At 37.5% G+C, this 15,539-nt stretch overlaps 1 protein-coding gene across 3 annotated transcripts in view; it reads right to left on the bottom strand.

Annotated features, from left to right (window-relative positions):
- Positions 1–269: 269 nt before the first annotated feature.
- Positions 270–15,539, bottom strand: part of Rb1cc1 (RB1 inducible coiled-coil 1) — a 65,469-nt gene continuing 50,199 nt past the window's right edge. For 2 of the 3 annotated variants that reach the window (XM_075967082.1, XM_075967081.1), the window contains 9 exons: positions 12,532–12,697; positions 10,759–10,867; positions 10,429–10,669; positions 9,148–9,196; positions 7,974–8,021; positions 5,639–5,697; positions 3,523–3,659; positions 2,569–2,639; positions 270–1,784 (listed from right to left, as the gene is read on the bottom strand). In XM_075967082.1, the coding sequence (XP_075823197.1) occupies positions 1,707–1,784; positions 2,569–2,639; positions 3,523–3,659; positions 5,639–5,697; positions 7,974–8,021; positions 9,148–9,196; positions 10,429–10,669; positions 10,759–10,867; positions 12,532–12,697 (958 nt within the window). In that variant the 3' untranslated portion in view covers positions 270–1,706. The remainder of the gene's footprint in view (positions 1,785–2,568; positions 2,640–3,522; positions 3,660–5,638; positions 5,698–7,973; positions 8,022–9,147; positions 9,197–10,428; positions 10,670–10,758; positions 10,868–12,531; positions 12,698–15,539) is intronic. The other variant, XM_075967083.1, reaches the window with a different exon arrangement.

Genomic DNA, 15,539 nt, shown 5'->3' with positions numbered 1-15,539 from the left:
GTTCCATTACCCTGATTTAAACATGGCACAAATGAGGAGTAAGTTTATGGAAGTCATATGAGACTGAAAGTTATGCATTCTAGTTCCAAAGCTCATATTGCTTCGAATTGTACAAAACTAAGACTCAATGAATTTAGCTTCTTGGGAATGTTTTGTTTCTCTTCTAACAAAATTATCTCAGCTTTCATTTTATTATGAGATGTGTGAACACTGACAAGATGAATGTGAATGCACCATATAACAAAAATAATCAACAACCACAACTAACATTAAGATCAGTATTAAGGAGAAATTTAGTGTTACAGCAATGATTCCAATAATTCTACAGCATAATACCATATATTAAATCTGAAGAGCATTAAGTAAAAAGGCCTGAGACTCAGACACAAACACAATTGTTAAAAAAAAATACAGTCATTTCTGATATACTTGTAGTTACTCCATAAAGATGTCATCGAAGGATTGAATAGAAACGTATGAAATCATTTGTTCATTTATTCAGTAATGTTGTCAAATTCAGTATTCTATACACTATGTTTATTCTATTTTTGTTCTATTAGATTACATACTTATAAAAATATTCAACTTATTTTTATGAAGAAATTAAATATTTCTGAAAAAGACTTTCTTACTGCTCTCTAGCAATAGCCCTGAAGACATTCTCTCCAATCAACCAGCTGCTTCAGCACAGTTAGCGCAGTGCCAGCTTCTAAAGCCTGACTTTACAGGGTTCCCTTCCAGAGAGCACCACTTCACTGTTACATATGATACAAACAATATTTTTATAATTAACACGTTTCTCTTTGATACAGACATTTTTTTACCCTTCCCAGCAATCACACAAATAGATTAGAAATGTAACCTTCAAAAGGCACACACATTTACACTTTCAATTCTTTATTGTCTTAAAATTGTACAGGTCCTTTACAATACAGTATTTTGTTATTTGAATGACCTCTATATGTTAATGTACAATGAATATCTCTATGAGTTCATCAATATGATTATTTGAAACAGTTCTAAGATGCTGAGACGTTTGAGTCCTGCACTTGAAAATCTCAGCGGTGCAGACTCTCCTTCCCCAGAAGAACAATGGGCTGTCTGAAGAGTGCTTCTGAAGATTGCTCATCATTTATGGCTGATCTTAAAGTCAGTCAAATTACACTGTTATTTATTTTTTGAAACATCAAAGGGCATTTTAAAAAATTAAAGAATTTGCGTTAGCAGTCTTCTGAGGCAAACTCAAAATTATGATTATCTGCATGCAGTAACACTCCTTTTTAAATAGTTTGGAAGGATTTATACATTTTATAAAGTACGCGTTAAAGAGTGAAAGGACTCTTGAGTTCACAAGAGAACAGATGCTGGTAACGACAACACTGGTATCTATTTAGCTAATGTTTATTAACAGGCAATTAACGAGGCTAGTCACAAGCCACAGTGCAGGCTCCGCCCTTGAAGAAATTAACTAGTTTGGTCCGCATTTCTAGTTATTTGGGTGGAAACAAAACAAAACCATTTCGATTCAGCCAAGAATTTTGATGAATTTATTGTTCTTAAGATGTATCCACTTAAATGTGCAGATCACCAATGAAGTATACTGTTGTGTTGACTTTTGTAAAAACAGGATGGCCAGTTGTTTGAGTGATTTATTAGCACTGGAGGACAAATCAGAAAATGGTATCAGATGTAGATTTCTTCTATGGCTATACTTTCTTATTCCATGACACAGCTTTCACCCTGTAAAACTTTGTCCCCAAAGGAACTTTAAATCTGTTTTGTGCCTAGGAGGGAAAGAAAAAAATGAAATCATTGAATGACTAAATCAACTTATACAAGTCCCCTTCAACCGCACTGCTTACTGCTAGAATATTGGGGAGGGGCGTAAAGTAGACTCTTTACTACAGACTACAAAGGATAACGCTCTTGACCAAGTGAGAATATCCCGGGTAACTAACATTGGCGTGGAGGGTGGGGATGCTATAACTCCTCCTCTCTCTAATGCAATCTTACTATATACCCTTGATGCCCTGCATTCACTATGCTGATTAGACTCGATTCAAATTTGCAGACTCCCAAAGGTTAGGATTACAGGCATATATATTCATAACCCGGAATGGCTTAAAACTATTGATCCTTCTGTCTCTGCCATGGCTTCTTAATTGATATGATTACAGTGTACTACCAATCCTGGCTTGTTAATTTCAGTTTAACCTCCAACCCTGAGAGCATCTTTCACCAATGGGGTAGCATACAGCAATGAGTAAAGACTAACTCTATACACAGAATTCACTTTTGCTTGCAGTTATGCAATGTGCTGTCAACATGAGTTACACTAGCTGTTCTGCTTTGTAGGTGAATGGAATGTTTGTAATCTATCTCTTCTACCTAAACACAACAGCAATACTTACAAGATTTCTGGCTTAAACTAAATTTAATAAAACTCAAGCTCTAATTAAACTTAGCAAAAAATCTCAAAATACTAGTTACTATTTCCATACAATAATATCCATAGGTTATAGGGTATAATGACAGGGTATAACTATAGTTAAAAGCTATAGTTTTTACCTTTTTGGCTTGACAATATTCCTTTTCCATTACTTTTCCAAGGACCCAGGGTCGTCGAGATGCACCTGAAGCTAGTGAATAAATTGTTAATTTACTCTTCAAAGTTCATGGGAAAAAAAAACACTGCAGAATCAAAAGAGTAATGGTGTTCTCAAGAACATTCAATACTCTAAAAAACATTGAAATTACTAAAACTAACTTTTTTATTTACTGAAAAAACAATCTGTTGCATTTTCCAACATGCAAATATACGGGTGCTACTCCCTCAAAAAGTGATACCCCCCTCAAAGAACACTAGCAAACTAGGTGGATATCATGAGCAAATAATTAACTCGACACTGCCACCTGCTGAAGGAACTATTATGATGACCTCTACTTCTCAAAGTGGTAATACAATTCTAGCATCCAAGTGAAAACAGATTTCTGTCCTTCAGTGTGGATTGGAACCTGCAACCACAGTGCCTAACACAGCAATGTCAAAACAATTGGGATTCAGTAAGCAATTAATAATGAAAAACCAAATTAAATCCTGAAGTGGACTTCCTGTGCAGAGAGACCAAGAATGATGGACAGTACAGGACGCCTAATGAGGAGGCAAGCCCTTTCTTTCAGAATTATAGTAGCTGTGCACATTTCCAGATTTACATGTTTAGAAATATACATAGGAAATAAATTAAATTAACCATATGCTAATTGTCAACAGAATGAACATGAGAATTCTTACTTATATCGTGTTTGAATATGTATACCATTTGATCAGTTGATCCGCTGGAGAGCACTACAATAAATTTTAGATTAAGTCCATAAAACTTATGTAACTAATGTAGAGATTTTGTAACAAAAAGTGAACAATATTTCCTCCAAATGACTTACTTTGTGTATATAATACACAACATGAGACTATATATATCCTCCACTCAAGATTAATATTTTAGGACTGTATGTGACACTTACCTCCCTCACCTGGTTTGAGGTCCAGGGCAGGAAGAGACTCTGAATGCAGAAAATACAAAGTAGGACTAACAGTAAACAACACATAATTGTCATGCCGTTCATCTAGGATGATGAGAACCAAATCTCCCACCTGAAAACTAAGGAGAGGAAGGTTACTGTCCTAGAGAGGGTTTATCACATGTGATACAAACTTCATAGTATCCAGCTGGCTCTGAATCTGTGGGTTCTATATCCACCGGATTCAGCTGTCCAGGTGTAACTGCTATGGAAAGAGGTGTCTGCTGACCACAGGGATGCTCACACAACTTCCCTTTGTCAATACACCAAGTGGTACAGGTTAAAACTATTAGTACTGCATTTGCATTAGGGGTTACAAGCAATCTAGAGATAATTTAAAGTAGATAGGATGCGCATACAGGACACACACAAATACTGTACAATAAAATAGAAGAGATTGGAGAGGGTGGGAAGCTGTCACAATGGGCAAAGGAATCTTTTCACAGATTTGATGTCCTGAGCTCAGTTCCTAGAACCCAATGGTGGGAGAAATCTGCAGACTGTTCCCTAACCTTCACACACATCCTGTGATGTACACCCATTGGGATGACTTGAAGGTCCCCATAAGTCCCTTGCATTTAATTGTACAGATGTTCAAATCAACAGCCAGAAACTTTTAAAAACCAGAAATTTTCTTAATAAAATTTTCATTATCTAATTAAAGGAAAGAAAAGAAAAGAAAAACGACCACATTTTTATCAGGTAGGAGAAATATTTAGCCACGGGATAAGTTTCCCTCCGTAATCTTTCATTTTATACAAAGAAAACAGCCTGACACTCTTTATTCTAAAAGTAAAAGCCACTGAAGTAAGTCCATGTGTTCAGGTAGGTCTCAGAAAGCCTCAGTATAAACCTTAAAGAACATATGAAAATGAAGTTGCAACTGCTTACATGCACTTACTAGTGTCTACCTGTCAAATTGTGCTCAAAATATTAATGGGTTCTAGAGAGCCTCAGATTTTAGTTGTCAGGGTAATCTTATGTGTTAGGTTCTCTACCTGACAAATCAGTTAAGCTTTCTTTCCTTCCCTTTTCTTGTTGTGAGCATAGCCCTTTATGGTTGAGCCATCTCTCCAGTCCTCTCTTTCCTATTTTTGAGACAGGCTCTTGCTATGTGATCCAGGCTGGCCTTTGACTTGCAGGCAACTATCTCTGGCCTTCACTTTCTCAGCACTAAGGCGACAGGCGATGACACAAGCATGGTGTAAGAAGAGTTTGAAATACTGCTGCGATGATGGGGTAAGCGCTGTTTGAGTGAACTGCAAAAGCTTAAATATTAAGCTTCTGAGCCAGTTATATTAAGCTCATCTCATCTTCCAAATAGCAATGATTTGATGCACAGCTAGTTAAGTACAGAGAGCCATCCTGACATTTCATCACTAACAGAAGATAAAACAGATGCCAGGGCCAGAACAGATATCTAAGAACCATAAAAAAGTAAACAAACAAACAAAAAATCTCAAACCAATTAACAACAAAAATCTATTGTAAGTACAATCAAGGTCTTCACAAACATTTAATTCAGAAGCTGGGCCCTAGGATCCACTCCTTTCATCCTAACATCTGAGGAAACAATTCAAGAAGATGGTGTGTGTGGGTCAGACCAGCCTGGGCTACCTTGTAAAAAAACCAAATAAATGTTTAAAAGTTCAGCAATTCTTGAACAACAGGCCAGGCTTCACGAGTAGCTATGCTGCTTTTCTTTATTACTCCGAAGATCCTGCCAGACAACCCACAGGAGAAACAACTACTTCAACAGGTTAGATTAATTTGTACCAGATAATTTGTCAAACGAGGACTAAGGAAGTTTTTTTCAGAGTAGATGGCAGCTCAGGTATTAGCCAGTACAAGAAATGCTGCAAGCATTTTATGCCAATGACACAACGCTAATGACCCGGAACACAGTGCACAGGGCTCCAGGATAATTGTGAAAATCCTTGTTTTCCAACGAGCTTTTACACAAGGCACTCAGCATAGTCTAAATGATCACTATGATGACAACGTCTTCATTAACAAATAATTTGATTCAAAACTCACAAAATAAAAATTAAATACTTACTCTCGTATGGCTATTTTTTCAGAATGCCTTGAAGACACTGAGGACATGCTCTGAGACATCTGGAACAAAAGAAGGAATCACACATGAGCTGCACACATCTAAAATACCACACTCCCCAGAAATGTTCAAGCTGAAAAGACCACACTTAAGTAATATTTACATTCAGGAATAAGTCAACAATGAAATCTAAACTTGGTGTACCAACTTCATTCATTCCCTTCCAAATACTATTTGGTACAGAGCAGAGCTTAGAGAACAAGGAAGTTTACTGACTAGGAAGGCCTCACATCTTGCAGAGATTTGATAAAATTAACCAGAAAAATGACATATATTCTACCAGTGAAGTTCAGTCTTACACAGGTTCACTCTATAAGGCTCTAGTGTGGAGAACAACATATAAATACTTCTGTGTGAAGATAGTGGGAAAGCACACTTCTCTAGAAACCAGGTATGGATGCATGTGCTAGCTCTCTGGGTCATGTGGGAGTATCTGTTTCTCTTGTTACTACTATCCTACATGCTAGAACAAAGCAGCTTAAAAATGGTTCTCAAACCCTATTGTCCTATGAAAACAAAACAATAAATATTAGTAAAAATCTCGGCCAAATGGGGCTTATTTTCCCTTGGGGACACTATATTAAAAAATGTATTGGATAATATCTTTAAAGCCTTAATTTGTAGTCTATAGGTATAGAACATCTAATTTTTGTTGTTTGTATATTGGCAAAAGGAAAAAAAGAGAGGCTGTCAATGGTGGTAAAAGCCTTGCTGGAATTACTAAACTCTGGAGCTAGGATTACTAAACTCTAGTTGCACTGCATGCAACTAGAAAGAGATGCTGTCTCAAAAACAAAGGAAAAGAGAGGATATGCTTCACTACATTTACTTTTGTTTCTTGACATATCACAGAGATTCTCTGTGTAGCCCTAGCTGTCCTGGAACTCACGGAGATACACCTGCCTCCTGAGCACAGGGATTACATGGATAGTTAATTGTTTCTGAGGCAGCTTCTTTCTTTATAGCCCCAGGTGAAGGGACACTTTCTATGTAAACTAGGCTGGCCCACGACTCAGAGATTTGCCTCCCTCTGCCTTCTGAGTGCTGGAATAAATGGTATGTGTCACTACAGTGGGCTCACTGTTACCTATTAAAATAATCAATTGCAGGGGCCAGTAGAAATGGTTAATTGGTAAAAGCGCTTGTAGCATAAGCCTTGGGACCATGGTGGAAGGAGAGAACCAACTTCTAAAAGTTAGCCTTGTACAAAAGTTAACCATGTATGTATTGTGATATGTATAAAAAACTGTTTTAAGTGCAAGGAACACAATCTGATTTAGGGGTAAATAAAGCAAAATATGATTGTCTCTACAGTGGGCTGCCAGAGGAATTAAAGTCACAAGGGCATAGCTAGCTATCTTCACATACAAGATTCATCAGAGTAAATATAAATGTTAAAAAGCACTCCTAATTCACTCAATTATATGCACAAAGATCACAAACACAAACAAGGAACTTCAAGAAATATAGTTTTCTTAAATAAATTACTATATTATTTTTCATTTTCCCCCCTAAATATCCTAGTAAGGTCTACTTGGTTAAATTTCCACGAGGATTATTTTCAAGTCAAGAAAAACAGGATGGGCTGGAGAGATGGCTCAGTGAAGAGCACTGACTGCTTTTCCAGAGGACGTGGGTTCAGTGCCAACATCTACATGATGGGTCACAACTACCACAGGCACACACAGGTACACATATAGAAATGTGGGCAAAATATTCATACATACATCTATGGTGTAATTCTACAACCAAGTATTACTCTGACCTGACTTCATCTACTGAGAGCTAGTGAGGGCCAATGTCCAAATGGCTTTACAAACACTAGTATGAGTTAATCATATACATTCTGGACTGGTAAGATGGCATAGCAGGTTGAAGGCACTTGCCCCCAAGCCTGATGACCTGAGTTCAATCCCCAAGCCCAATGGTCACAGAACGTATTTTGTGAAGCTGTCCTCTGATTTCTGTATTCAAACCATGGTGGCACATGTGCTCCCTTCCTGTTTAAGTGTGTTTTAAAAACTGGCGGAAGATGTCTGTAACTTTATAGAAACTGAGGGCTGCTCTCAAAGGTCAAGAGCACTAGCTGCTCTTCCAGAGGTCCTGAGTTCAATTCCCAGCAACTACATGGTGACTCACAACCATCTGCAATAAGATCTGGTGCCCTCTTCTGACCCGTGCGCTTACAGGCAGGCAAAATACTGTATACATAATAAATAAATACATTTTAAAAAATAGAAACTGAACAGTTTTGAAAAAGACAACCAGAGACTCTTACCAGCCTCTGATTTAACCGCTTGTTTTCTTCTTCTTTCAGCTGCAACGTCTGCAGGGAGAGAGAGCGAGAGAGAGCCATGGTTTACCCGGAACAGCTAGCAAGGTTCTCATCTTTACACTGTGTGTATGTATGTCCAGAGACTTTAACTGTTCTCATCACTAATCACTTTATGAGAATGACAACACTGGCTACACTGTCCCAAGACTTGCTTTCTCAAGTTTTCAAATTTTGTCATTAGCTGTGGAATTTTAAACACACAATAATATCTGCACTTATCAGAAAAGATTCTCTAGTTCAGAGGTGGAGCCTGCATTACAGTGTATTACTACATGCTGTGTGATTCTAAGCTAAACAAAAAGGAAAAATGGCCGAATCATTTGAATAAGATGAGATGGCCTGACTTTGGGTCACTGTCACGCATCTAAGCTTGTAAAGAATGAAGACACTGGTAAGAAACTTTATGATGCCGAGAATGAAACTAGTCATGGAGAGTTCGTGCTCTTTTCAAAGTACTGTTGATTCATAAAAATTGTCCAATTTTTTATCTTTTTATGTCTATGTGTTTCTGTGAGTTTGTATATACAATTTTGTTTGCAACTGGAATTCCCTTACTGCCAACTTGTCTTCTTTGCTTTAATTAATATTTATTAAAAACTTCATTACTGCCGGGCGATGGTGGCGCATGCCTTTAATCCCAGCACTCGGGAGGCAGAGGCAGGCAGATCTCTGTGAGTTCGAGACCAGCCTGGTCTACAGAGCTAGTTCCAGGACAGGCTCCAAAGCCACAGAGAAACCCTGTCTCGAAAAACCAAAAAAAAAAAAAAAAAAAACAACTTTATTACTTGAATATTTATTAATTTTCTTATATTCTTGCTCATCTCAAAAAAGAAAATCTTTTTTAAAAAGCAAATGTAATGAAATTCTTAATCTATTGGATTGGTTAATCATTGTTGATTCCTGGGCTCTCATTAATAAAATGTATGCTCTTTTCTGACTCTATAGATAATATTCACTGACCCAATTGCTAACTGTTAATGGAGAACAAATGACAAAAGACAATAACAAAACATTTAATTCATACAGCACCTCAAAATGTACTGGTCTCAGAATTTGAGTGTTTTTCTTTTGTACTTGTTGTCATATTAGACAAGCACTGCACAGAAGGTCTGCTCACCCGCTCCAGAAGCATGATCCTCTGCTTCTCTTCGGATAGCGTGTTTTCTCTGAAAGTGGGAGGATATTTGTTAATAAAGTTTAAGAACTTTAAAACTTTGAATTAGACAATCAAATAGAATTTTAGAAGTTTAGCCAGGTGTGGTAATGCAGGAGGCAAACAGGTGAATTCTGTGAGTTCAAGGTTAGCCTGGTTTACACAGTGCCTGGACAGTCTGAAGTAACCCAGTCTCAAAAAATAAAAAAAAAAAAATCTAGAAACTTAAATACTAGTACCAATTCAGATAACTTTAGTAGAATAAGAACTTGTACTAAATTTTTCAAAAGTAACCCATATAGATTAGAGTAGCTATTAATCTGTATGTAAACTCAGATACTTCCTAAAATAATAAGCAAAACTTTGCATACCTTTTTATATAGAGACTTTCTTCAAAAATCCATACTTTCCCAGATATTAAATATGTTTTTATCTCACTCAATTCATTTCCAAAGAAATGTATATGATGTAATATAGCTCTCTGCGAATATTATGGTGACTGTACCTTATTTTGGGTGTGTATGTGTGGTCTATGCATGTGTGTGTGTGCGTATGTATGAAGACCACAGGTCAGCATTGGAGTCTTCGTTGAGAGAGGGCTTGCTACCATTTTTTGACTTTTCTCATTGACCCTGGAGTTCAATAATTCTGCTGGCCAATGAGCTCGAGATCTGCCAGTCTCTGTCCCCCATGCCACCACCATCACACTGGGAATACTAGATAAATGCTCTTATGTGCCTGGCCTTACACTGAGCTTTCTACATTGTTTTAACTGCCTCTCCTGTATATAGAATATAGTTAGGTTTATTTCCCCCTGCAGGTTGTTTCCACTCTGGATTAATTTGTATCATTTATGACTTCTAATTTCAACAGTCTCTTAGTGTCTTTTACTTTGTCCTTTTTAAAATCACACTTTTACACGGGCTGAGAACAATTAGTAAGGTAAAGAGGCAGGTGGATCTCTGAGTTCAAGGCCAGCCTGGTTTGCAAAGCCAGAGCTTTTAAACAAAAAAAACCCATTATCACAAAACACAAATTATTAGAGAGTATTTCCTTTTTTGTTTGTTTGTTCTGTAATTTTAAAACAGAGCCTCAACTAAACTGTGTACTGTGGCCTTGAACGTGGAGCTTTCCCCTGTGATCTGCCTGCCTTGGCATCCTTCAAGGCTGAGATTAGCCGCCTGTGACAGCAGGCTCAGGCCCAGTGTGGCCGTGATGAACACAGTGGAAGACAGAGCTGCTTACTGGACAGACATCATGCTTGTCTCCATCGCTGAGTCCACCCTTCCTTCATCAGCTATCTCCGTGGCTGCTCTCTCTGTCTCCCCAGGCAGCTCAGGTGCACAGGCCCCGTAGAGCTCTGGGGCAGCAGCTGCAGAGGCCGAGGGAAGGAAACTGCTGGTGCGCAATTTGCTCACTTCCTCTTCAAGCTTCTTCTTCTCTTCAAGCAAACGAGCTCGGTCTTCAGAAAGGGACTCTATCAAATCTAAGACCCCAAGTTAAAGAAGCATTACTTAATAATAAATAAGTGCTTTACAAAAAATTTTTAAAATCATATTATAAGACACCACTAACCTTTATCTCGCTCTTGTTGCTGCATTGTACTTTTTAATTTATCACTGAGATCATTTATTATGTTTTCTTTCCTCATTTTCTCTCTTGTTAAAACAGTGTTAAAATTGGTCTGAAACAACAGTAAGAGTCAATCATCTGCACACACTTAGCAGCCAATGCTATGAAAATAGGTTGCAGGTACTCTTTTCTGAGGTATATTATGGAGTCACACAACAAAGCTAGTGGTATGTATTCCAATAAAGGTTATATTTTCTTGGTTGAGACTTAGTATCTTGAAAACAAATTTTATTTTCTCATTTTGCCTGTACTATTAGAAGAAAGGTATTATCAAATGCTTGATATTTTAGGGAAAATAGTAAAAGGATGCACAATTTAAAGAGTGCTGTTGCATACATGACGTTTTCTTTGGGTAATTTTCCTTTTTCTGATATCTTTGATCTTTGGCTAACTCATGATTACCACACTAGCATGTAATTCTCTTTCGGTCTTACTTTTGCGATGGCCTCTGGACCCGTACAGTAACGAGACTTATTAATCCCAAGGTTTCACCATTTCTCACTGCAAAGATGTTCACATACCCAATTGCTTAGAGGGCTCTTATAACTGGCAATTTTAATTACAGTTTCATTTACAAAAGAGGTTATATTTGTTTATAAGAGTTCATTAAAATCTTCCTAAAATAGAAGATACACGAGAGAATGACCTACCCTAACTCTTTTATCAGCTTAGCAGACCTCCTTGCCTCACACTTTTAGGAATCCATTAATGGCAACAGAGAGATTTAACTGATAGTTTTAGACAATATCTATTAGTAAAGAACAAACTAAGTTATGATTTCAGGCAAGGAAGACACTGAAAAACCTCTAAAAAGGAAATATTAATAATTAATAGTTTAGGGGCAGGAGGCATTAACTTGGGAGGCAGAGGCAGGCATATCTTTGTGAGTTTGAGGCCAGTGTGGCTACAGAGTGAATTCCAGGACAGCCAGGGTTGTTACACAGAGAAACCCTGTCTGAAAAAACCAAAAATAAAAATTAAAAAAAATGTAGCTTAGTACTATTAAATTTGTTAATATGTAGAAAATTAATACATATAAAAGCATATTAACCATTTTGAAAACTTTTCTATTTCTGTGATATGAAATGGATTAAAATAATAATCAAAATTTATAATAAGCAAATTTACATAAAAAGGAGTAGTGAGATTAAGAACCAATTGGCCTTTATTTGAAATTGTTAGGTATCTTAGACGTCATCTCTAGTATTTTTTTAAAACACATTTTTAACTTAGGATAATTCAGATAGTTGTTAGCTTCACATTTTTTCAGTTAAATCAATTAAACTGATTCAGTTAAATCAGTTAATTCAGCCCCTAATCCATTATGGGAATTTGAAATCCAGTATGCTTTTTTATTTTATTTATATTTTTTGAGTATGTGCTTATGAAAGAACACAGTGAGAATTTGCACAGAAAGAGCCTAGTCAATTACATGTAGAATGAGTTGTGCCAAAGAAGCTCTAAGTTCACATGCTCAAAAGCAGAGATTCCATGTCAGCCTGAGTTGAAAATTCTTACATAGTCTGCTAGCTACAGTCATATGACAAATCACTGTTAAGTTTTCCTTTTAAATAAATGCTTTTATTATTAAGAAGATCAAACAAAAATTAAGAAAACCAAGTAATGGAAACAAACTAACATCTAAGAACCCTCCTCAGCTGCACAGAGAACTAGCTTGGCTGGCTTCTATCCTGCTTCCCCAACTCTGAAACACACCTGTTGTTCAGCAATCAAAGATGTTCGGACATTCTGCATTTCTTCATTCTTTCTTTTTTCTTGTTCTTCAAGCTGTTCTAGAAACTTAGCTTTTTCTTCCTGAAGCTTCTCTTGAAGTTCAGCAACTAAGCTTGAAGAATCTTCTCTGGCTGATTCAAGAGCAGAACTTAAAAATTGAAAAGAGAATTTTTAAAAACAATTACAAACATAATCACAATCTATCAAATATTATACTTAGGCTATTTACTTCCCAGAAACCCATGATAATGGGAAATGTATTTCCATGTGAATCCTGTCCTTAGGACTGAAAAGTGAACTATGAACTATGAAGTATAGGCATGTTAAGTAACATGGCTGATGACAGCAAGGAACGTGGCCCTATGGTGTTATCAGGGCTTCCACAGGCATCTATGAATCCAATGTTCTTCTCAGGCACTTTAAGATGGAAAGTTTTACTTTCCATAACATAGATTTTTGGCTTATTTTGATACTCAATGAATAAAAGTGAAGCTAAAATGAATTCTCCAGACAAAGTAAACGTATGTAATTCTGAACTGACTTGTTTCATTCAGTCAAAATTTGCTCATCTTTTAGGAGTTGCTGACAAGGCAGCAGAGATAAGAATGGGCAAGTAAACAAAAGCAATCCTAAGTAAATGATTACACCTTGGTTACTAATCTTAAATCTTAATTTGCTTCCAACCTTTAAAAGATTCCTAAAATTCGGCAATGGTTTTTCTGTTTCTATATTGTGAAATACATTAAGGAGTATAGGTATTAGGTCTTCTTGGAAGTTCTGGTAGAATTCCGCATTGAAACCATCTGGACCTGGGCTTTTTTTGGTAGGGAGGTTTTTTATAACAACTTCTAATTCTTCGCGACTAACAGGTCTATTTAGATTGTTCACCTGGTCCTGGTCTAACTTTGGTATATGGTACTTATCAAAAAAGGTGTCCATTTCTTTAACATTTTCCAATTTTGTGGCATATAGGCTTTTGTAGTAAGATCTAATGATTTTCTGAATTTCCTCTGTGTCTGTGGTTATGTCTCCCTTTTCATTTCTGAAAATTTCATTTGTGTATTCTCTCTCTGCCGTTTGATTAGTTTGGATAGGGGTTTATCAATCTTGTTGATTTTCTCCAAGAACCAGCTTTTTGTTTCGTTGATTCTTTGGATTGTTTTCTGTGTTTCTATTTTGTTGATTTCAGCCCTCAGTTTGATTATTTCCAGTCTTCTACTCCTCCTAGGTGAGTCTGCTTCTTTTTTTTTTTTTTCTAGAGCTTTCAGGTGGGCAGTTAAGTCTCCAATGTGTGCTTTCTCCGTTTTCTTTAAGTGGGCACTTAAAGTGCTATGAACTTTCCTCTTAGCACTGCTTTCATAGTGTCCCATAGGTTTGAGTATGTTGAGTCTTTATTTTCCTGAGTGAGGTATCCCAGTCCCAAAAAGATGAACATGGGATGTACTCACTCATAATTGGTTTCTAGCCATAAATAAAGGACATTGAGCATATAAGTTGTGATCCTAGAAAAGCTAAATAAGGTGAACCCAAAGAAAAACATACTGTCATCCGCCTGGATATGGGAAGTAGACAAGATTTCAGGGCAAAACCTGGGAACTTGGGGATGAGGTGGCATGGGGCTAAGGGGAAATGGGGTGAGAAACGTAAGAAGGAGAGAATGGGGGGAGTTTGGGGAAATGGGATGGCTGGGATAAAGGAAGGGTGGACACGGGAGCAGAAAAATATATAGCCTAATAATTAAGGGAGCCATCTTAGGGTTGACAAGAGACTGGTCTCTAGAGGGGCTCGCAGGTGTCCAGGGAGATGTCCCCAGGTAGTACCTTGAGCAACTGAGGAGAGGGAACCTGAAATGACCCTATCCTATAGCCATACTGATGAATATCTTGCATATCACCTTAGAACCTTCATCTGGCGATGGATCGAGATAGAGACAGAGACCCAAATTGGAGCACCGGACTGAGCTCTTAAGATCCAAATGAGGAGCAGAAGGAGGACAAGAGCAAGGAAGTCAGGACCACAAGGGGTGCACCCACCCACTGTGACAGTGGAGCTGATCTATTGGGAGCTCACCAAGGCCAGCGGGACTGGGACTGAATAAGCATGGGATGAAACCGGACTTTCTGAGCGTGATGGACAATGAAGGCTGATGAGAAGCCAAGGACAATGGCACTAGGTTTCGATCCTAATACATGAACTGGCTTTGTAGGAGCCTAGCCTGTTTGGACGCTCACCTTCCTGGTCCTGGATAGAAGTGGGAGGACCTTGGACTTCCCGCGGGGCAGGGAATCTGGACTGCTCTTCATTCTCGAGAGGGAGGGGGAATGGAGTGGGGGGGGGAGGGGAGGGGAGTGGAGGGAGGGGCGATGTGTGCGAGGAGGGGGGGGGAAATGGGAAATATTTTTTTTTGCAACAACTAAAAATAAAATAAACAAACAAACAAAAAAAAGATTCCTAAAATTCTTCAAAGCTGTTGAGACAAGCCAGGCATGGTAGTTCATGTCTATAATCCCAGCATCAAGTTTTAGTAAAGTTTACCCAAGCCTGGGCTTCGCACAGTATCAAGTTAGCCTGGTCTGAACGACCAGACTTTCTCAATACCTCTCTATGTAATTCTTTTAAAATGCTATAACAAAATAAAGGCTATTGTCTTATTATTAGAAAATTAATTTTCAGTGTGTCTTTGTTTGATTTTAAAAGACACTAGATATTTTTTTTTTGGAATAGAGATGCATTTATAACCAGAGTTTTTAGTTTGCTCACTCCTAAATAGCTGTCTATTATAATAATGGTAGCAATGTACAACTAATATTATAAGAACTGAAATAATGTGGAAAAAAATCACTGGGAATCTTTTATTTATAGAGAAAACTAACTCAAATCTCAACACTCAGGCAAATCTTCCACACACACACTTGGAGATGTCTGATTTGTGGCTTAGTGCAGAAAGGTTGGGATTTTCTAATTAATGTAACACAACCAATTAAAGGTAA

The sequence above is a fragment of the Microtus pennsylvanicus genome, chromosome 3 (assembly GCF_037038515.1).
Source record: "Microtus pennsylvanicus isolate mMicPen1 chromosome 3, mMicPen1.hap1, whole genome shotgun sequence".
In the NCBI taxonomy this organism is placed as follows: Eukaryota; Metazoa; Chordata; class Mammalia; order Rodentia; family Cricetidae; genus Microtus; species Microtus pennsylvanicus.
This window is presented reverse-complemented; position numbering and strand designations above follow the sequence as displayed.